The following is a 23,591-nucleotide window of genomic DNA, read 5'->3' as shown; positions in this document are numbered from 1 at the left end:
AACAGCAGGTTTTCATCACTAATGCACAATCATCATTTAATTAGTCAACTTAATTATCTCATTAATTTTAATTCTTTGAGGACTTGGGATATGACTTGAGACTTGCTTGTGACTTGAAAGGAATGACTTGGTTCCACCTCTGATGAAATCAGCTGGCAGCTGGCAGGACTTTTACTTTCTCACACCTGGACCACCCACCTCTGCTTACCTACCCTAAATGGTACATATTAGTACCTTAAAGGTCCGACCTGACGCGACATCTACAGGACAGAACATGTTACTACACTTACATCATTCTTAGGAAAATGTTTTATTGTCTAATTAAATAACACTCTCAACACTCCAAGTCATGTCAATAAAGATAAAAATACAGGTAAATGCACAGTTAAGAAGCTACAATCCAAGCAGTCAACAGTTAACTCTTTTTGATGCAAACACTGTGCGCATTTAGCAATACTAAAAACAACACAAAAAGTTACAAAATCTTTGGTGTTTGGAGACCTAATAATTACAGCACTGTAAAAAAAATTTATTCTATGCCAGAGAAGACAAAAATAATATCTAATAAAAATAAATGATAAAAAATGCCATATCATGAATGAATCATTTGTCAATATTATAATATGTAGAATCTTCAGCTTCAGGGTCGTCTGTGTTTTCACAGGATCTCTTCATATTCTAGAGAAGAAGTGAACATATTCATTACTAATAAGTTTTCATGTTAAACATCTTTATGATAAACAGCATCATCAGAGGAACTCACATCCAGCGTGTCGTATTCAGAACATCTGGACTTGGGGTCAAGGGTCATGTAGGTGTCCCCAGGAGACTCGAGCTGACGACACACAATGATGAGAGAATTAATACTCCCTCCAGAACTGACAGACACAGATGAGAAGATACATGAGGAGATTTACACACCGTCTTGTGTCGTGATCCTCTGTTTTGCTCTTCTGAAGGAGTCGCTCGTTTCCTGTGAGAGAAGAAGAAATGAACATGAACACAAACTGACTCTGAATCTTTATAACAGTACAGACACAGAGTCTCCTTCACCTTCTGATCAACAGCCCGATGAAAACCGTCAGAATCACAGACGTCAAGACAACAGCTGCAGTGATTCCCACTGTGACTCTGATCAGAGATGAGCTGCGCTCTTCGGTTGTGCAGACGACAGACAGAAAAACTGTTAATCATTATATATAGACAATGAGATCAACAGAGATGATTCTCACCTTTAACAGTGACTGAAACAGATGCTGATCTCTCAGATCCATATTCATTCTGAGCCCTACAATAGTAGCATCCACTGTGACTGGAGTTAAAGCTGGAGATGCTGAAACTCTGTCCAGATCCAACAGCTGAGCTTTGATTCTCCTTAAACCAGCTGAAGTTCAGAGCAGGAGGGTTTGAATCACTGCTGCAGATCAGTGAATCTCCCTCCACTATTTCAGCAGATGGACTGATGGACACTGAGACGCTCTTTGGAGGATCTTAAAAAAAAAATCACAGTCTATAATTTGATCAACATGGACTGAATTTTGCTAATATGAAGACCAAGTCTTGACGTACATCTGACGCTGAGAGTGATGACAGGAGACGGCAGATGTTTCTGATCACTCACTGCACAGCTGTAGTTTCCTGAATCATCACTGCTGACAGACTGCAGCAACAGCTGATTCGAGCCGATCGATTCTGATAAACGCTTGCCATTTTTATACCAGGTAAAGTCTGTTTTACCTGAGAGATCACAGGTGGTATTACAAAATAAAACAGATGTTTGTCCCTCAATGATCCTTTCAGGAATCTCCACACTGAGCTCTGAAATCATGGACAAAACATGTTTATAAGTGTACAATCTGTCAGTGTAATATTAGTTTGACTGTACCTGTCACATTGAGCTCAATCCCAGGAAAACCCAGATATCTTTGTTTGTCTTCATTTGTCAGGATTCTGAGGCAGTACATTCCTTCATCCTCATGTGTCACATTACTGAGTTTGAGAAAGAATATTCCATCTTTATTCTGGAAGAACTGAACTCTGCCTTTGTAATCTGGAAGATCCAACAGATTGATAGTCTTGCCTTGAGTTGGGTTTACAATCCAGAATCTCTCTGTCACAGTGAGACCTGCTGGGTGTTCATAAGTGCCTGATAAAATTATTGTTGAATCCTTTAGAACACATTTCTTCATCTTTGTGTATTGAACCTTCCATTCCTGGCTGCAAATCGCTGGAAGATATAACAACAGGAAACTACAGATTACATGCATGTTCATATCTTACAAGATGTAGAGTATTTGTTTAACGGTTTTCAGAATGTGTGTTTCACTATTTGATTGGATTGCATTTATTTAGTGTTTATTAATCACCAAAACTTCTTGACTCTTCAGTTTTACTTTCAATTTATTGTAAGTATCAAATTACCAAATAAAACAAGATCAGCATATAGGTTGGACTTTGTGGATATTTACAATGTTCGTAACAGTTTGATCTCCATTGCAAAACAACTTAAAGAATTTGTATCAGACTCACCAGGAATCATAAGCAGAGAAATCAGAGAGAAAAGACAAAACATTCTAAAAAAACAAGCAAATGATTAAAATGACACACATGTTTAAGTCTGAAGTGTATGTTTCATGCAAACACATATTGATCATTTCCATCATTCAGTAACATCAACAAATCACTCAGTCCATCAGATTTGATGCAGAGATTTCCAGGTAGGCAAGGCAGTGATGACAAAAGAGCATTTTTATTCAAATTTAAAATAAATAAAAGAATAGGTAATTAAGTTGGCTTGGGAAAGCCAACTTACTGAAATCCTATTTAAACTTATTATTAAGTTGGCTTGGGAAAGCCAACTTACTGAAATCCTATTTAAACTTATTATTATTATTCTTCTTTTTCTGAGCGGAAAATATTTAGACACCTACTCCTCCTAGACCTTCAAGCTACATACTCCAAACTCGGGTCAGATCTTCATACTGTTCTAACTTAGATTGCTATATCTTTTCAGACTGTTTTGAGTTATGGTTTTCTTAAAAATGAATATTAAAAATCATAAAAAGGTCCCATAGACTTTCATTGACCAAAAGTCCATGTCTGTTTGAACTATGTTTAATGTAAACTGATTGATCATTGATACTCAATTAAGCTTTAAGCTATCTATGTTCTTTCTAATTAATAACTAATCTATCTATCTATCTATCTATCTATCTATCTATCTATCAGTCTATCTTCAAACCTTATCTATCTATCTATCTATCTATCTATCTATCTTCAAACCTTATCTATCTATCTATCTATCTATCTATCTATCTACAAACCTTATCTATCTATCTATCTATCTATCTATCTATAAACCTTATCTATCTATAAACCTTATCTATCTATCTATCTATCTATCTATCTATCTATCTATCTTCAAACCTTATCTATCTATCTATCTATCTATCTATCTATCTATCTATCTATCTATCTATCTATCTATCTTCAAACCTTATCTATCTATCTATCTATCTATCTATCTATCTATCTATCTATCTATCTATCTATCTATCTATCTATCTATCTACAAACCTTATCTATCTATCTATCTATCTATCTATCTATCTATCTATCTATCTATCTATCTATCTATCTATCTATCTATCTACAAACCTTATCTATCTATCTATCTATCTATCTATCTATCTTCAAACCTTATCTATCTATCTATCTATCTATTTATCTATCTATCTATCTATCTATCTATCTATCTATCTATCTATCTATCTATCTATCTATCTATCTATCTATCTATCTATCTATCTATCTATCTTCAAACCTTATCTATCTATCTATCTATCTATCTATCTATCTATCTATCTATCTATCTATCTATCTATCTATCTTCAAACCTTATCTATCTATCTATCTATCTATCTATCTATCTATCTATCTATCTATCTATCTATCTATCTATCTATCTATCTATCTTCAAACCTTATCTATCTATCTATCTATCTATCTATCTATCTATCTATCTATCTATCTATCTATCTATCTTCAAACCTTATCTATCTATCTATCTATCTATCTATCTATCTATCTATCTTCAAACCTTATCTATCTATCTATCTATCTATCTATCTATCTATCTATCTATCTTCAAACCTTATCTATCTATCTATCTATCTATCTATCTATCTACAAACCTTATCTATCTATCTATCTATCTATCTATCTTCAAACCTTATCTATCTATCTATCTATCTATCTATCTATCTATCTATCTTCAAACCTTATCTATCTATCTATCTATCTATCTATCTATCTATCTATCTATCTATCTTCAAACCTTATCTATCTATCTATCTATCTATCTATCTATCTATCTATCTGTCTATCTATCTATCTATCTATCTATCTATCTATCTATCTTCAAACCTTATCTATCTATCTATCTATCTATCTATCTATCTATCTATCTATCTATCTTACTAGTCGTGCTAAAATCATGTTAGCGACTTGCTAGTAATGCTAAAATCATGCTAGCGACTTGCTAGTCGACTTGCTAGTCGTGCTAAAATCATGCTAGCGACTTGCTAGTCATGCTAAAATCATGCTAGCGACTTGCTAGTAGTGCTAAAATCATGCTAGCGACTTGCTAGTCATGCTAAAATCATGTTAGCGTCTTGCTAGTCATGCTAAAATCATGTTAGCGACTTGCTAGTCATGCTAAAATAATGCTAGCGACTTGCTAGTCATGCTAAAATAATGCTAAAATCATGCTAGCGACTTGCTAGTCGTGCTAAAATCATGCTAGCGACTTGCTAGTCATGCTAAAATCATGCTAGCGACTTGCTAGTCGTGCTAAAATCATGCTAGCGACTTGCTAGTAATGCTAAAATCATGCTAAAATCATGCTAGCGACTTGCTAGTCGTGCTAAAATCATGCTAGCGACTTTCTAGTCGTGCTAAAATCATACTAGTGACTCGCTAGTCATCCTAAAATCATGCTAGCGATTTGTTAGTCATGGTAAAATCATGCTAGTGACTTGCTAGTCATGCTAAAAATCATGTTAACGACTTGCTAGTCTTGCTTAAATAAAGTTAGCAACTTGCTAGTCTTGCTAAAATCATGCTAGCGACTTGCTAGTCATGCTAATATCATGCTAGCGACTTGCTTGTCATGCTAGAATCATGCTAGCGACTTTGCTAGTCATGCTAAAATAATGCTAAATTCATGCTAGCGACTTGCTAGTCGTGCTAAAATCATGCTAGCGACTTGCTAGTCATGCTAAAATCATGCTAGCGACTTGTTAGTCATGGTAAAATCATGCTAGCGATTAGCTAGTCATGCTAAAAATAATGTTAGCGACTTGCTAGACTTGCTAAAATCATGCTAGCGACTTGGTAGTCATGCTAAAATCATGCTAGCGACTTGCTAGTCATGCTAAAATAATGCTAACGACTTGCTAGTCATGCTAAAATAATGCTAAAATCATACTAGCGACTTGCTAGTCATGCTAAAATCATGCTAGCGACTTGCTAGTCATGCTAAAATAATGCTAAAATCATGCTAGCGACTTGCTAGTCGTGCTAAAATCATGCTAGCGACTTGCTAGTCATGCTAAAATCATGCTAGCGACTTGCTAGTCGTGCTAAAATCATGCTAGCGACTTTGCTAGTGATGCTAAAATCATGCTAAAATCATGCTAGCGACTTGCTAGTCGTGCTAAAATCATGCTAGCGACTTGCTAGTCGTGTTAAAATCATGCTAGTGACTTGCTGGTCATGCTAAAAATCATGTTAGCGACTTGCTAGTCTTGCTAAAATCATGCTAGCGACTTGCTAGTCATGCTAATATCATGCTAGCGACTTGCTTGTCATGCTAGAATCATGCTAGCGACTTTGCTAGTCATGCTAAAATAATGCTAAATTCATGCTAGCGACTTGCTAGTCGTGCTAAATCATGCTAGCGACTTGCTAGTCGTGCTAAAATCATGCTAGCGACTTGCTAGTCATGCTAAAATCATGCTAGCGACTTGTTAGTCATGGTAAAATCATGCTAGCGACTTGCTAGTCATGCTAAAAATCATGTTAGCGACTTGCTAGTCTTGTTTAAATAATGCTAGCGGCTTGCTAGTCTTGCTAAAATCATGCTAGCGACTTGCTAGTCATGCTAATATCATGCTAGCGACTTGCTAGTCATGCTAGAATCATGCTAGCGACTTTGCTAGTCATGCTAAAATAATGCTTAAATCATGCTAGCGACTTGCTAGTCGTGCTAAAATCATGCTAGCAACTTGCTAGTCATGCTAAAATCAGGCTAGCGACTTGCTAGTCATGTTTAAAATCATGCTTGCGACTTGCTAGTCTTGCTAAAATCATGCTAGCGACTTGCTAGTGGTGCTAAAATCATGCTAGCGACTTGCTAGTCATGCTAAAATCATGCTAGCGACTTGCTAGTCATGCTAAAAATCATGTTAACAACTTGCTAGTCTTGCTTAAATAATGCTAGCAACGGCATAGCAACCGCATAGCAACTAGAGTGCGGATCGGGCCGCATTTTTCTGTCCGAGCCCGGCCCGAGTCCGACAGAGCAGTAACCGAACCCGACCCGAGCCCGACAAGCATTCAGATATTTATGTCCGAGCCCGATCCCAGCCCGACACAGTTAAAATCTCTTTTTTCACTCATACTAATGACACATGCACTTTTTTTTGTGTGGAAAGCCCGCTTTTATTAAGCAACTGTAAAAAAAGCGTTCGGAAATGTCAACAGATGAGAGCGTCAGTGCACACTGGGCAAAAAGTGCCGTTATAACACGGGCGCACTATCGCGCTGAGGTGACCGAGCCCGACCCGAACCCGAGCATCCTTTCTAAATATCTGTCCGAACCCGGCCCGACCCGTCGGGTTCCGTCGGGTACCGTCGGGCTCGGCTCGGATATCCATCCTCTAATAGCAACACCTTAGCCACCACCCTGGGTACCTTAGCAACCGCATAGCAACACCTTAGCATCTATTCACATTCAAACTATTTATATCTTCTAACTATTTATATCTATAAATCTATCTATTTTCAAACTATTTATATCTATCTAGCCTATCTATCTTCAAACTTTATTAATCAAACTAAAACTATTTCAAACTGAAAACCTTTAAACTTTCTTTAAACTAAAAGCTTTTAAAACTACTTAAAACTTACTGGCTAGGCTTTCTCAAGCCAACTTAAAGTTTGCTAACAAACTTTTTATCTAGTTCTTCTTCTTCTTCTTCTTCTTCTTCTTCTTATTTTTTTTACCGAAAAATTTTTAGACACCTACTCCTCCTAGACCGTTCAAGCTACATACTCCAAACTCGGGTCAGATCTTCATACTGTTCAGACTTAGATTGCTATATCTTTTCAGACTGGATTGAGTTATGGTTTTCTTAAAAATTAATATTAAAAATCATAAAAAGGTCCCATAGACTTTCATTGACCAAAAGTCCATGTCTGTTTGAACCATGTTTAATGTAAACTGCTAGAAGCCATTGATACTCAATTAAGCTTTAAGCTATCTATCTATCTATCTATCTATCTATCTATCTATCTATCTATCTATCTATCTATCTATCTATCTATCTATCTATCTATAAACCTTATCTATCTATCTATCTATCTATCTATCTATCTATCTATAAACCTTATCTATCTATCTATCTATCTATCTATCTATCTATCTATCTATCTATCTATCTATCTATCTATCTATCTTCAAACCTTATCTATCTATCTATCTATCTATCTATCTTCAAACTTTATCTATCTATCTATCTATCTATCTATCTATCTACCTATCTATAAACCTTATCTATCTATCTATCTATCTATCTATCTATCTATCTATCTATCTTCAAACTTTATCTATCTATCTATCTATCTATCTATCTATCTATCTATCTATCTATCTATCTATCTATCTATAAACCTTATCTATCTATCTATCTATCTATCTATCTATCTATCTATCTATAAACCTTATCTATATATCTATCTATCTATCTATCTATCTATCTATCTATCTATCTTCAAACCTTATCTATCTATCTATCTATCTATCTATCTATCTATCTATCTATCTTCAAACTTTATCTATTGTTAATGAAATATGCAATTTTCCTGTTGCAAGTATGTCCTTTTCTTGTATTGTATACGTTTTATTGAAAGTAGTTTATTAAGAAAGACACCACACATTTGTATTGTATACGTTTTATTGAAAGTAGTTTATTAAGAAAGACACCACACATTTGTATTGTATACGTTTTATTGAAAGTAGTTTATTAAGAAAGACACCACACATTTGTATTGTATACGTTTTATTGAAAGTAGTTTATTAAGAAAGACACCACACACTTGTATTGTATATGTTTTATTGAAAGTAGTTTATTAAGAAAGACACCACACATTTGTATTGTATACGTTTTATTGAAAGTAGTTTATTAAGAAAGACACCACACACTTGTATTGTATACGTTTTATTGAAAGTAGTTTATTAAGTAAAACACCATACTTGTTGTTTTAAAGCATTTATTAAGAAAAGGTTTATAACATGTACTAGCAAAAACATAGCTAGGAAATAAACATGTATTAGAAAGAGCTTTGCTAAAAAGAATGACCAAGAGGAATTCAAATGTTACCGTCGAGTGTTCTGTAGTAGACAGGCGTAGAGTGAAGCAGAGGAGAAGAATCCGGAGAAGAAAGAATGCGAAGATGTAGAGAGGTTATATAGGTACTTTCTTAGGGGATTTCCAAAAACTCATGGTATCTCAGGACATTGGAATGCACCTGCTGGGTATAAAAGGCTGAAGTACGAAGAGGACATCAGATGCTGGTTCTGCAACAGCTTCTCCGGTGCCAGACGACTTGCCATTGAAGCCTTCGAACAACTAAGATAGCAATTTATTTTCTTTTGTATTTCTTTATTTTATATATTAGTATTTGTATGTAAATTATATAACCTATAGACAATAAAATTATACTTTATTATAACCAAGAAGCCTGCCTGCCAAGAGACTCTGATTGATAGACTTGAACTGAACATACCACGGAGGAGTCTTCTGAAGCCTATGGTGTGAGTATGAAAATTACTTATACGATAGGGCAGATTCGACTATCTTTACCTAACCTGAGAATAAACAAAATAAGGTAGAAGGTGTAGGAAATTGAGCACCGCAAAACATGGCGCCCAACGTGTTGGGGGGGCATATTGACCATTGATTTCTGGCCAGGATCAATGATCACTTGCTCAACTCAGCTAATACGATTTAGGCACGAAAATATAGAGTTTAATAGGTAGGGAAAACCTATAGGAAACTCGAAAACTAAAAATAATTCAAAACGAGTTATTTATACGACCCAGAAAGGGTTGTGTGCGCGCACAAAACTAAAAATCTCTGAAGGGAAAGCGCTTCCTGAGATTAGCTAAGTTTTTGTGAAACTTAGAAGGGGCTATAAAACTGTCAAGTGGGGGACGCTCCACTAAATGATGGTGAAGCCCCGAAACATACAAGTATGTAGGACGAAAGATTCTTAAATACGCGTATGTTAGAGTAGTGCCGTAAAAGAAGAGAATGTTGGTTTAAAGAAGAAAAAACGATTTGGAATAATTTGGTAACCATCCAGAGACATTAAAAACTGTAAAGTTTAAGAAAAATGAGATAGTGATTCTCAGTTTTAATTATATTGAATTTTTATTCAATAGGAAATAACATAGTAATAATAGAGTATAATACAGTGCTAAGAAAGCAGGTAAAAATGGAGAGTAGTAAAAAAGAAGATAAGGAAATAATTAGCTTAAAAACTGAAGAAGAAAATCGTTCAGAAAAACTAGAGGAGGAATTGTGGTTATTGAAAAAGAACCCGTACAGATAAGTGCCGTTTCTAGACTGCTAGAAGAACAAGCGTTAAGAGAAGTACACAAAAATAGTTAGGTATGCAGAGCCCAGGATCCTTTAGAATTACGACTGGATCGCCTTACTAGGATTTTGTAGTGCATGCCGTAATGACAGACTGCATGGCGAAGTTGAGTAATATAAAACGCTCAAAATTAAAAAATAAAACAACAATGTCGTCCTTGATTGAAACTGCAATCAGTAGAGAAGTTAAAATTATAAATTTAACCTTAATAAGGATAGGACAGTTTAGACATTTTGGAATAGCAATGATAAAGGAATGCTAACTAGAAAAATAAGTAGACTAGAAAAGCAATTGATAAAATAAGACTGTTAATGAACAACAAGAATAGAGAAAACTAAAAACAAACTTACATTGAGAGAAAGGGAGCAATAAAAACCCCTGAACAGGCTGTTTCTGCCACAGAGAGACAGAAGGGAGCTCCAAAAAACCAGTAAGAAATAGAAATGAGTAGTAAAGAAGAAAAGAAAAAGACTCTTATTAGTCAACACTAACTAAAGAAAGTAAAAGTAGTGAAATAGAGTTAGGAATATGATAAGATACAAGACTACATTAGAAAAAAGGAGGTGGATTGCAATTAAGAAGAGTGACCAAATAAATTTAAAGTGAATGACCAGAAATAGAAATTAAAGTAACTAAGTATAAAAATCCCACTAGCAATAAGAGAGGAAGAGATTTAAGAGAAAAATGGGTTAGGAAGATTGTTCCTGAAAATAATTTAACTTACAGGCAAATGCGAACACCAAGCCAGTCACCTTATGCCACTAATATAAGCGAGGTAAAATGAATGGTCAAAAATAGGAAAACAAATTATATGCCAAAAGGGTTTGAAATTAACAGAAAATAGTTAGAGAGATAAAAAGGTTAAACGCAGAACTAAGGCAAATAAAGAGGGAGTTGAATACTGTGAGGGGTCGGCAGGCTATAGCAAAACTAGAAATCGGGGACTTCAGAGAGTTGTGAGAGCGAAAAGACAGATCAGGAGAGAGTAAAGACCAGAGGCCCCTTTACACCTGCCACTAGAATGTGGGAAACTCCAGCGAAGCGATTAGAATTTACAACTCCAAAACAGAGTAGAGAGGAGCAAAATGATATACAGGCAAAGTTATTAGAACTTCAGTTAACGGAGGCAGTTAGACAGCAAATAGGATCTAAAAAGGCAGGAGAAGATCATAATGCTTATACAGATCGGATTGTAAAAGCGGCAGAGAATGCAAATTTAGGTTGTGGAGCTATAACTCGCTTAGTCCATACATGTACAGGTCATGCAATCTCAGCAACGGCTATAGAGAGAGGGTGAGGAATTTAACCGTAACAGAGGACAAATATACGCAGTGGAAGGAAATGTTAATAAACGCGTCCAAAGATCAAGTTCCATTGTTAAGTGTATGGTTATCGATAGAAGAAGAGATACCTATGACAGATAAAGTAAGGTTATTAAGAGATGTAGGATGAAATATTCCAGGCGGATATAAGTTAATAACAATTTTAAAATACTGTAACTAAGAAATAAATAGGAGAGAGACTAGCTAATTTGATGTGAGTTCTCACCATGTAAGAATAGTGAAAAGAAGAATCCCGAAATATGCGTAGGCAAAAACAACAAAAAGTTAATCTGTTGAAAAAGCAGAATACAAAAGTGAGTGAAGGAATTAGATACATTTTCAAATTAGATAAAGAGAAAAAAAATAAAATAAATAGAGTTGAGAAAAATAATACAAGAATAGGAAAAATTATATAGGAAGTAATCTTGGAAAAATCAAGTTATATTCCAGAAAATAGATGGAGAAAAATTACTCTAGAAGAAAGAAACCATGTGATTCAAAAAGCGTAAAGCAGAAAAATCAAATTTAATGTGTGTTCAGGTAGTAGATTTCTCATGTTAGACAGAACAACAACAGTTGTCTAGAAAGATAAGCAGTCAAATGTAGGGAACGAAACAAGAGTAATAGAAAAAAAATTTAGTACCACAACGAAGGACACTTGGCCTGTTAAAGCGGAACATTTGTGACCAGAGAGTAATAGAATATGAAGAACATTTATTTGTTGATTTAGAAGGAGAGTATTTTTGGATCCAGGAGCAGATGTGACCACTATAACAGAGCCAATACAATTTACAGATAGTATTTTAATTCAAGCTTATAATAGAAATATAGAAAAGAAACAAATAGGAGATAAATTCGGCATTAAGATGTTAAAAGGTATAGAAAACTTATTAGCTGCTAGAAATCTAAAAAAGGTCCTGAGATTAAAAAATGTAGATATCGAACACAGTAAATAGAATATGAAACAAAATGATAGGATCAGAAGAAGCGAAAAATGAACTAATACAATTCATGAGAAAAGCTCCGTATAGAAAATATAAAAATGATTGTGGAAAAATAAGTGATGAATAGGCGCATGAAATAATAGGTGGAATACATAAGCCTCAAAGGCAATATCCAATAAATTAAAATGGCCAAAGAAGAATTAAATCAAACAATAGAAGAGCTAGTAGAACAGGGAGTACTTAAAGAAGTTAAGTCTGCGATAAAAAATAGTCCCATACAATTAGTACCAAAACTAGACAAAACGTACTAGTTACAGATCGTAAAGCATTGAACAGAGTAATGAAACCAGATAGACGTTATGTAAGTAATGCTAGAGACACAGTTAAAAGGTTATAAATGGAAGATTTCTAACTAAAGCTAGATTTATCGAATGGCTTTTGGTTTATTCCATTAGCAGAAAAGAGTCAGAAAAAAAAAAAACTGTTTTTACTTTAAATAATACACATTATGTATTTAAACAATTGCAGCAAACTTAGTAATATGTAAACTGAAATGAAGTTACTACACTATTCATAAGGAAATAATAAAGCAATTAGAGATTTATGGTGGTGATATATTAATCATTGATAACAATGAAAAAACTTGTAAAAACTGTAAAGAAAGTGGTGAATCGCCAAGCGGAGGCATGATTGAAACCGAACATTAAGAAAGTAATGACAAATGATGGGACTTATGAATTATGTAAGGGATATAGTTCTTAAGCTTAGAAAAAAGCTTAACCAATATGCTACAATGAAAGGTAGTAAATTAGGTTGGACTGAAACAGCAGAGAAAATGCTACAAAACTTAAAAGACGCAATTCTAAGTTTAGGTCAAGGAAGAAAGGATGAAATTATGAGAAGGCTTAAAAAGTAAACTCAGATTGCGATTTAACTGGTTATCATTTAATAAAAAAAATATATATATAAATAAAGAAGTAATTACAAATACCAATTCGTAAAAGAAATGAAAGCTGGAAAAATCCGAAGAAAAGTTTTTACCTATAAGAAGAAACTAGCAGCAATTAGTAAGAGATATGCAGAATGTTAAGATCTTACATAAGGACAGAAGATAATACTTAATATAGATGAAGCAATAATGGGACATTTAATGAAAAATAAAAGATCCGAAAGCCCAGAATTTGCGATGACAGTGATTGGTTAGGTTCAAACTTAAAGATAAAATAGAGGTAGAGAAAAATGTCAGAAAAGGGAAGTAAACGTATTTAAAGGAATAACAGTGTACACAGATGGGTCAAAAACTCTTGAGGATGATAATTTAGCACATTGGGCATATATTATCCAAGTAAAAAAAGAGAGGTAATAAAAGACAGAGGCAGTGTTCCTGGGACAGCTCAAATTGCAGAGATAATAGCTTTATTAAAAACTTGTGTAAGATTAAAATAAGCTAATAAAAGCTTAAGTTATTCTTATAATAGATAGCAAATATGTTAAAACAAGAATAAATGAGAACGTAGACATATAGGGAAAATTTAGTGGAAAACCTGTTGAACATAGTGAACTAGAAGGAAATTTATGATCTAATAAGAGAGTTAGATCCGATAGTTATTCATCAAACTATACATTCCTCAGATGACACAGAAGTAGCTCAAGGAAACTGAGAGGTAGACAAGTTAGCAACATTAAGAAGAATAATTGTAGTCAGAGAAAACAAAAATAACACTGTTTAGAAAATACATATACATGAAAAATACATGAAAAGTCCCAGTGTAAACCTAAATAGGTAAAGTTTTATCTGACAATTATATAACTATTGCCAATTAGAGGAAAAATACTGTATAGACAAATAAGACTAAAATGTAAAAATTGTATGCAAAGAAGATACAATGAAGCTATAAGAAATGACTATGGTAAAATTACACCAGAAAGAGTTAGTCAAGAATGGTCATCAGATATAGCTGGACCTTTAAATCCTAAATCAAGGTCAGGAAATAAATACATGCTGATAGCAGTAGATGAATTTTCAAGTCGGATTTGGGCAAAATCCTTAAAAGAGGCATCTGCAAATGTGATTATAACAGCATTAGAAGAATAGACAACTAGTTGGTTTAGACCTCAATCGTGTAAATGTAATTACGTTACTTAGTTTATTCAAAGGGAGTTAGAAGATTGGCTTTCAGAGAAACATATAGTTGTATATAAAGCTTTATGCTGTACTCCTGAATTAAATGAAATCGCAGTATGCAAGTGAAGTATATCATTATACTTATTATAGATCAAATCACAATTATGTGAGATGGAATGAATATATGGACGAAGCCTTGTATTACAGTGACTTAGAAAATCAAAGAAAGAAAAACAATAAAGTGTCAAGTTAGAGATAATGTCTAATAATAATAAAGTTAGACAATAAGTAGTTAGCTTATCCTTTTTTAGGAGTTGAAAAGCAAACAAACAATAGAGCTATCTGAAAATGGACTTTGGAGTAAAAGAAATGTAATTTTAACAAAGTAAATTCTTGGAAAAGAAATCCAAGAGAAAGAAAAATAACCCTGTTTCTAGAGTGCAATGTAAATGCAGTGAAATGCATAAAAAGAAACAGAGCAGCTTTACTCTAGTGTACAAATGTGAAAGACAGACATTAGTAAGTTATGGAAGCAATAATAGTATGTCTCTGGATGGACCAAAGTTAAGAGAAACTATGTTTAGTGAAAAATGAAGAATAGAATTCAACGCTAAACTAGAGTCTGAGTAAATGGCAGAGCAAGAAAAAGAGGCAGTGAGCGAACAACGAATATTTACTGGCAGTGGTCTGGTCGTCTGGCACCGTAAGTATACAATTCATCAATTAAATAATGAATTGGAAATAACCCCCAAAGAAGGGGAACAAATAACAGAATGTTTTGAGTGTTGATCAGACTTTTAGAAGGGGAAGAAAGGCCAGTCAATAGAGAAAAGTCTTCTAACACATAAAACAACTTCAGAGTTGAAGATTCAGATCAAGAAGCAAGTGCTGGAATGTGGGGAAACGAATGATTAACGACAAAGGGAGATTCCAGAGCACTCCATTTTCTGTTGTATGATACAAGATAACGGGAACTGAAACAAAATGGACGAGCAGAGAGAAATATAGCAGAATAGTGTGAAAATGGAAAAAGGTCTGCTTAAGAAAACCAAACTTTGTAGTAACAATGATAACTATAGCTATACTTATAGTATTTTGGAATTTGGCAAAAAGCAGAACAAATTTGACTGTAATGGATCAAGATACAGGGATAAGGTACCACTTACCCAGACTATGAAATTGACAACCTTAGTGATAAACAAAGAAATTCACTTGAAAAGTCAGAAAAAGAAGGGGTTAACATAGAACATCATTAAATGTTACCCTTAGATGAATAATAGCAAGAAAAGATAAATGAAAAACATTAGAGTGTAAAGAGCTGTTTACAAACGAAAATATATACATTATATGAAAGTTTGCAAAAGTTAAGAAATCCATTTCCCGGTCTAGGAGGGTATGGCCAATCCATTAGGGAAGTTGAAATAGCTCTAGGACAAGTTAAGCATTTTAAAAGAGAAAATAATCTTTTATCAAATCAGTATTATAATAGATAAATACTGGTAAGAGTGCCCTGACAATAGTTTTAATAAATGAACCAAGACTAGATATTGATTGGAAATTACATGTGATGTGGCATTTTAAAGTACTAGAAATATTAAATAAGAGATTTAAAAACCAAGCTTGCACGGTCAGAGAGATATATTAGATCAGCTGTATATGGGCAGGGCAGTGAAGAGGTGATGAGAGTTATAGTCACAGAGCAGGAATAAGGGCAAAAGTCAAAGGCAGTTATTGGATAATATTCTCAGATGGAGATGGAGTTAAAAGTCAAGGAGTAAAAATTTAAACAATGTTAAAGCAACCACTGTTGTGGAGAAATCTGATAATGAAGAATAACACGATGACTGATCAGATTATAATACAGTTTAGGCTGTTTGATTTGCTGCAAGAAGTAGCAATGAGTGGGTATGGAAAGATAATTCCAATTAAAATTAAGGGTCCAATAAAATGATCCACAGTAGGAAATTATCGAGCTAGAGTACAGTATGACAACAAGAAGTTAGGGAAGGAATATCCAATGCCTATAGTTTGAATAAGAGATAAGAACGATAAACAAATAAATACATATAATTCCTGAAGAGATTCCAGAATACTATAGGAAAGAAGATGAGACAAATATGGCTTATAAACTGATAAGAAGTTTTAGAGGTGATTTGTACATAACAAAGGATTAGTTCATCTGAAACTATTTTGGATGGTGAGATATTGTTATGATATAAAAGAAACTGGAATTGTGTGATGGGCAAACAAAAGATAGTAACAGAAATAATATGAATCAGGGAATTAGTAGGTTGCTATCCAAGACCATTAACACTGATATATGCAGATATATGCAGATTGCAAGCCCCCATTTCATATATTTCATAGTGGCTAAAAAACATTATTTTAAAGAAAGTAGTAACCCAGAGAAAACTAAAGGTACAGAAGGGGAATTGAAGAGAGTAAGGTCTCTAAAAATAAAAAATACAAATACGAAGAAAAAGGAACTTTTTATTTCTTGGAGGAATGTCAAAAAGTACCTATAGAAATTTGAAGTGGATCATGAGTAATTTTCATGTGATATTAATCACAATAATTGGACTGTTGGTTTTAATCATTTAGGAGAAAACTGATAAGAATGATTTGTTTCAGAATCTGTAGTTTAATGAAAAGGTATAAAAAGGGTGTAAAATAACCCCGACACTAATTTACATTCAACTATTCATGCACCTGATAAAGTGGGTGTTGTCAAACCTAGATCCTATAAGACCTCATACGTCTAGTAACATAAAGACAGAACACTTCAAGACTTAAGGACACACCAAGGCTTAATTTGCCAACACGAAGAGAATATATGGCACATAGCAGAATGATGACTGCAGAGTCTGTCTTAGAACGACTTGATCATTTCGACCAAATGGTAATTATATATTTATTCTGTCTAAGAAAGAATAATGCTGTTCATTAGCAACAACTGAACATTGTAACTAAGAATAAAAGAAATAAGTAAAGTATGTATAGCGATACTTTGAATTGTAATATATTTTATAGGAGTTTAAAAGAACCGCAAGGTCAACTGTTGTCACGAAATCCGAACTACTGTATTGCTGTTAGAGAAGATGAATGCATGTGTTATCATCAGATGTTATTTATTCAGAAGACTAGATTTGTTATGGGAGATCTGTGTAACAATTGCTTTAAAAGATGTAAAGTGATAGCCTGGTTTAATGATGATGATGTAACAATGGAATACTGTGTAAGATCACACGAGTTGATCACATGCCTGAGTACAGATGTATTTAAACAATGCAAGAGTAAACTGAAGTTGCTCCACCCAGAGGCCAGATACTGGTACAATGACTTAAGTGCTCACAAAAGTTGGCTAAATGATGACTTGCTTTTAGTGCATGAGTTGCATGGCAAGTACACCAATGATGTTAACAGAGTAGTGAAATTTGATGAAGAGTTTATTTCATAAATGAAAACATTGAGGGAGTTGCTAGACACAAACGTCTCGACAGAGCTTCAAAATGACGTAGACGGCCACTGGGACGGTATTTGTACCTAGATCCAGAATTCCATTGGTTGACATTTGTAGAACATGTCTGATTAATGGAAGGAGCCGCACGTTTATTTGTGAAGACTCTAAGGGACAATTGATTGGAGCATGTTATCATGAAATTACTGATGGGAAATTGATGAGACACAAATTTGGGCAATATTTGACAATTATAAAACAAAACATCAAAATTTGGCCAACTGGTGATATTGTGAGTGGAAAAATTATAGAATGTAAAATTATATGGCCTAAGAACAAATGACCCTGGGTGGATCAATATATGAACATATTCCAAATGAACGTTGTTACGGAGTCAAGACAAGTGTATACTAGACTAAGCAAATGTGTCAAGAATAAAAAATGTTACAGGCCATACATGGGTTTCAAGATGCAGGACAAACTTGCAAGACTGGGGTGTTAATGAAATATGCAATTTTCCTGTTGCAAGTATGTCCTTTTCTTGTATTGTATACGTTTTATTGAAAGTAGTTTATTAAGAAAGACACCACACATTTGTATTGTATACGTTTTATTGAAAGTAGTTTATTAAGAAAGACACCACACATTTGTATTGTATACGTTTTATTGAAAGTAGTTTATTAAGAAAGACACCACACATTTGTATTGTATACGTTTTATTGAAAGTAGTTTATTAAGAAAGACACCACACATTTGTATTGTATACGTTTTATTGAAAGTAGTTTATTAAGAAAGACACCACACACTTGTATTGTATATGTTTTATTGAAAGTAGTTTATTAAGAAAGACACCACACATTTGTATTGTATACGTTTTATTGAAAGTAGTTTATTAAGAAAGACACCACACACTTGTATTGTATACGTTTTATTGAAAGTAGTTTATTAAGTAAAACACCATACTTGTTGTTTTAAAGCATTTATTAAGAAAAGGTTTATAACATGTACTAGCAAAAACATAGCTAGGAAATAAACATGTATTAGAAAGAGCTTTGCTAAAAAGAATGACCAAGAGGAATTCAAATGTTACCGTCGAGTGTTCTGTAGTAGACAGGCGTAGAGTGAAGCAGAGGAGAAGAATCCGGAGAAGAAAGAATGCGAAGATGTAGAGAGGTTATATAGGTACTTTCTTAGGGGATTTCCAAAAACTCATGGTATCTCAGGACATTGGAATGCACCTGCTGGGTATAAAAGGCTGAAGTACGAAGAGGACATCAGATGCTGGTTCTGCAACAGCTTCTCCGGTGCCAGACGACTTGCCATTGAAGCCTTCGAACAACTAAGATAGCAATTTATTTTCTTTTGTATTTCTTTATTTTATATATTAGTATTTGTATGTAAATTATATAACCTATAGACAATAAAATTATACTTTATTATAACCAAGAAGCCTGCCTGCCAAGAGACTCTGATTGATAGACTTGAACTGAACATACCACGGAGGAGTCTTCTGAAGCCTATGGTGTGAGTATGAAAATTACTTATACGATAGGGCAGATTCGACTATCTTTACCTAACCTGAGAATAAACAAAATAAGGTAGAAGGTGTAGGAAATTGAGCACCGCAAAACACTATCTATCTATCTATCTATCTATCTATCTATCTATCTATAAACCTTATCTATCTATCTATCTATCTATCTATCTTCAAACTTTATCTATCTATCTATCTATCTATCTATCTATCTATCATCTATCTATCTATCTATCTATCTATCTATCTTCAAACCTTATCTATCTATCTATCTATCTATCTATCTATCTATCTATCTATCTATCTATCTATCTATCTATCTACAAACCTTATCTATCTATCTATCTATCTATCTATCTTCAAACCTTATCTATCTATCTATCTATCTATCTATCTATCTATCTTCAAACCTTATCTATCTATCTATCTATCTATCTATCTACCTATCTATCTATCTATCTATCTATCTATCTATCTATCTATCTATCTTACTAGTCATGCTAAAATCATACTAGCGACTTGCTAGTCATGCCAGAATCATGCTAGCGACTTGCTAGTCGACTCGCTAGTCGTGTTAAAATCATGCTAGCGACTTGCTAGTCTAGCTAAAATCATGCTAGCGACTTACTAGTCTTGCTAAAATCATGCTAGCGACTTGGTAGTCAAGCTAAAATCATGCTAGCGACTTGGTAGTCATGCTAAAATCATGCTTGCGACTTGCTAGTCATGCTAGAATCATGCTAGCGACTTGCTAGTCATGCTAAAATTATGTTAAAATCATGCTAGCGACTTGCTAGTCATGCTAAAATAATTCTGAAATCATGCTAATGACTTGCTAGTCTTGTTAAAATCAAGCTAACAACTTGTTAGTTATGCTAAAATCATGCAGCGACTTGCTAGTCATGCTAGAATCATGCTAGCGACTTGCTAGTTGACTTGCTAGTCGTGTTAAAATCATGCTAGCGACTTGCTAGTCGACTTGCTAGTCATGCCAGAATCATGCTAGCGACTTGCTAGTCGACTTGCTAGTCGTGTTAAAATCATGCTAGCGACTTGCTAGTCTAGCTAAAATCATGCTAGCGACTTACTAGTCTTGCTAAAATCATGCTAGCGACTTGGTAGTCAAGCTAAAATCATGCTAGCGACTTGGTAGTAATGCTAAAATCATGCTAGCGACTTGCTAGTCATGCTAGAATCATGCTAGCGACTTGCTAGTCATGCTAAAATTATGTTAAAATCATGCTAGCGACTTGCTAGTCATGCTAAAATAATTCTGAAATCATGCTAATGACTTGCTAGTCTTGTTAAAAATCAAGCTAGCAACTTGTTAGTCATGCTAAAATCATGCAGCGACTTGCTAGTCATGCTAGAATCATGCTAGCGACTTGCTAGTCATGCTAAAATAATGCTAGCGACTTGCTAGTCATGCTAAAATAATGCTAAAATCATGCTAGCGACTTGCTAGTCGTGCTAAAATCATGCTAGCGACTTGCTAGTCATGCTAAAATCATGCTAGCGACTTGCTAGTCATGCTAAAATAATGTTAAAATCATGCTAGCGACTTGCTAGTCATGCTAAAATAATGCTAAAATCATGCTAGCGACTTGCTAGTCATGCTAAAATCATGCTAGCGACTTGCTAGTCATGTTTAAAATCATGCTAGCGACTTGCTAGTGTTGCTAAAATCATGCTAGCGACTTGCTAGTCATGCTAAAATCATGCTAGCGACTTGTTAGTCATGCTAGAATCATGCTAGCGACTTTGCTAGTCATGCTAAAATAATGCTAAACTCATGCTAGCGACTTGCTAGTCGTGCTAAAATCATGCTAGGGACTTGCTAGTCGTGTTAAAATCATGCTAGCGACTTGCTAGTCATGCTAAAATCATGCTTGCGACTCGCTAGTCATGCTAAAATCATGCTACCGACTTGTTAGTCATGGTAAAATCATGCTAGCGACTTGCTAGTCATGCTAAAAATCATGTTAGCGACTTGCTAGTCTTGCTTAAATAATGCTAGCGACTTGCTAGTCTTGCTAAAATCATGCTAGCGACTTGCTAGTCATGCTAAAATCATGCTAGCGACTTGTTAGTCATGCTAGAATCATGCTAGCGACTTTGCTAGTCATGCTAAAATAATGCTAAACTCATGCTAGCGACTTGCTAGTCGTGCTAAAATCATGCTAGGGACTTGCTAGTCGTGTTAAAATCATGCTAGCGACTTGCTAGTCATGCTAAAATCATGCTTGCGACTCGCTAGTCATGCTAAAATCATGCTAGCGACTTGCTAGTCATGCTAATATCATGCTAGCGACTTGCTAGTCATGCTAGAATCATGCTAGCGACTTTGCTAGTTATGCTAAAATAATGCTAAAATCATGCTAGCGACTTGCTAGTCATGCTAAAATAATGCCAGCGACTTGCTAGTCTTGCTAAAATAATGCTAGCGACTTGCTAGTCTTGCTAAAATCATGCTAACGACTTGCTAGTCATGCTAATATCATGCTAGCGACTTGCTAGTCATGCTAGAATCATGCTAGCGACTTGCTAGTCATGCTAAAATCATGCTAGCGACTTGCTAGTCCTGCTAAAATAATGCTAAAATCATGCTAGCGACTTGCTAGTCATGCTAAAATAATGATAAAATCATGCTAGCGACTTGCTAGTCATGCTAAAATCATGCTAGCGAATTGCTAGTCATGTTAAAATCAGGCTAGCGACTTGCTAGTCATGTTTAAAATCATGCTAGCGACTTGCTAGTCTTGCTAAAATCATGCTAGCGACTTGCTAGTCATGCTAATATCATGCTAGCGACTTGCTAGTCATGCTACAATCATGCTAGTCATGCTAAAATAATGCTAAAATCATGCTAGCGACTTGCTAGTCATGCTAAAATCATGCTAGCGACTTGCTAGTCGTGCTAAAATCATGCTAACGACTTGCTAGTCATGCTAAAGTCATGCTAGCGACTTGCTAGTCATGCTAAAATCATGCTAGCGACTTGTTAGTCATGGTAAAATCATGCTAGCGACTTGCTAGTCATGCTAAAAATCATGTTAGCGACTTGCTAGTCTTGCTTAAATAATGCTAGCAACTTGCTAGTCTTGCTAAAACCATGCTAGCGACTTGCTAGTCATGCTAATATCATACTAGCGACTTGCTAGTCATGCTAGAATCATGCTAGCGACTTTTCTAGTCATGCTAAAATAATGCTAAAATCATGCTAACGACTTGCTAGTCGTGCTAAAATCATGCTAGCGACTTGCTAGTCGTGCTAAAATCATGCTAGCGACTTGTTAGTCATGCTAAAATCATGCTAGCGACTTGCTAGTCATGCTAAAATCATGCTAGCGACTTGCTAGTCATGTTAAAAATCATGTTAACGACTTGCTAGTCTTGCTTAAATAATGCTAGCAACCGCATAGCAACACCTTAGCAACCACCCTGGGTACCTTAGCAACCATATAGCAACACCTTAGCATCTACACTCAAAAAAATAATTCGGTCTAAAAATAAACTTTATGTAATTCAATTAAATGCTAATTTTCCATGTATTTGGATTACATAGTTTTAATATAAACATATTAATAAACTTAATGTGATCCATATGCATCAGTGATACGTGAATGAAACAGGTAAGGTTTATGTAATTATTCCCAGTGTTAAACAAGCACTGCTCAGTGTTCATGTGTTTCCACACTACAGAGTGTTCAAGTAGCATTGACACAGTGTTGGAGTTAATGAGATCATTATGTGATGATTGATCATTAATGATCAACACCTGATGAATCATCAATGGAAAGAGAAACACAAGAACTACAGCTGACTTCAACCACAGCCTTAGAGGAAATCAACTCAAATAAAACAATACATTAAACCTCTCAAGATCTGATTCAACAACTCCACAAACAGATTGACCAGCTTCACTCATTACTAACCAGATTGACTTCTGTCAGACTTCTAGAGAAGCTCTTATTGAGAACTAACAAACGTGTAGATGTTTTGTTTCATGTGAAATCACCATCAATGAGAGCAGGGTTTCCTTTGGTTGGGCTCTTGACCTGTCACATGCTGGGTTTAATGTTGTGCTGATAGCTTTTGTTGTACCTAAATCAAACATGTTGAGCTTGGCCAACAAAGTATAAAAAAAAAAGTAGGGGGATCTGTTAGTGTGTCAATTTCTTTTGAAGTTTATTTGTTGCATAGATGGATGTTGTGTTACTTTAATATTAGGCCTACTTACAGCTTTACATTTCTGTGTTGTATAAAT

At 34.7% G+C, this 23,591-nt stretch overlaps 1 protein-coding gene across 1 annotated transcript; it reads right to left on the bottom strand.

Annotated features, from left to right (window-relative positions):
- Positions 1-603: 603 nt before the first annotated feature.
- Positions 604-2,572, bottom strand: LOC141336306 (pregnancy-specific beta-1-glycoprotein 5-like). The gene is made up of 8 exons (XM_073841876.1): positions 2,530-2,572; positions 1,886-2,227; positions 1,570-1,818; positions 1,233-1,490; positions 1,054-1,183; positions 922-973; positions 764-835; positions 604-678 (listed from the first exon to the last, which is right to left on the bottom strand). The coding sequence occupies exons 1-8, from the start codon at positions 2,570-2,572 to the stop codon at positions 604-606; spliced, it is 1,221 nt and encodes a 406-aa protein (XP_073697977.1).
- Between the last annotated feature and the right edge of the window lie 21,019 nt (positions 2,573-23,591).

This window comes from Garra rufa, chromosome 6 (genome assembly GCF_049309525.1).
Source record: "Garra rufa chromosome 6, GarRuf1.0, whole genome shotgun sequence".
NCBI classification, from domain to species: domain Eukaryota; kingdom Metazoa; phylum Chordata; class Actinopteri; order Cypriniformes; family Cyprinidae; genus Garra; species Garra rufa.
This window is presented reverse-complemented; position numbering and strand designations above follow the sequence as displayed.

Coding starts and splice junctions, on each gene's coding strand:
- LOC141336306 (XM_073841876.1), bottom strand. CDS start 2,572: ATGTTTTGTCTTTTCTCTCTGATTTCTCTGCTTATGATTCCTG. Junction 1,819..1,885: donor GATTGAGCTCAATGTGACAG/GTACAGTCAAAC, acceptor CCATGATTTCAG/AGCTCAGTGTGGAGATTCCT. Junction 1,491..1,569: donor CATCACTCTCAGCGTCAGAT/GTACGTCAAGAC, acceptor TTTTTTTTTAAG/ATCCTCCAAAGAGCGTCTCA.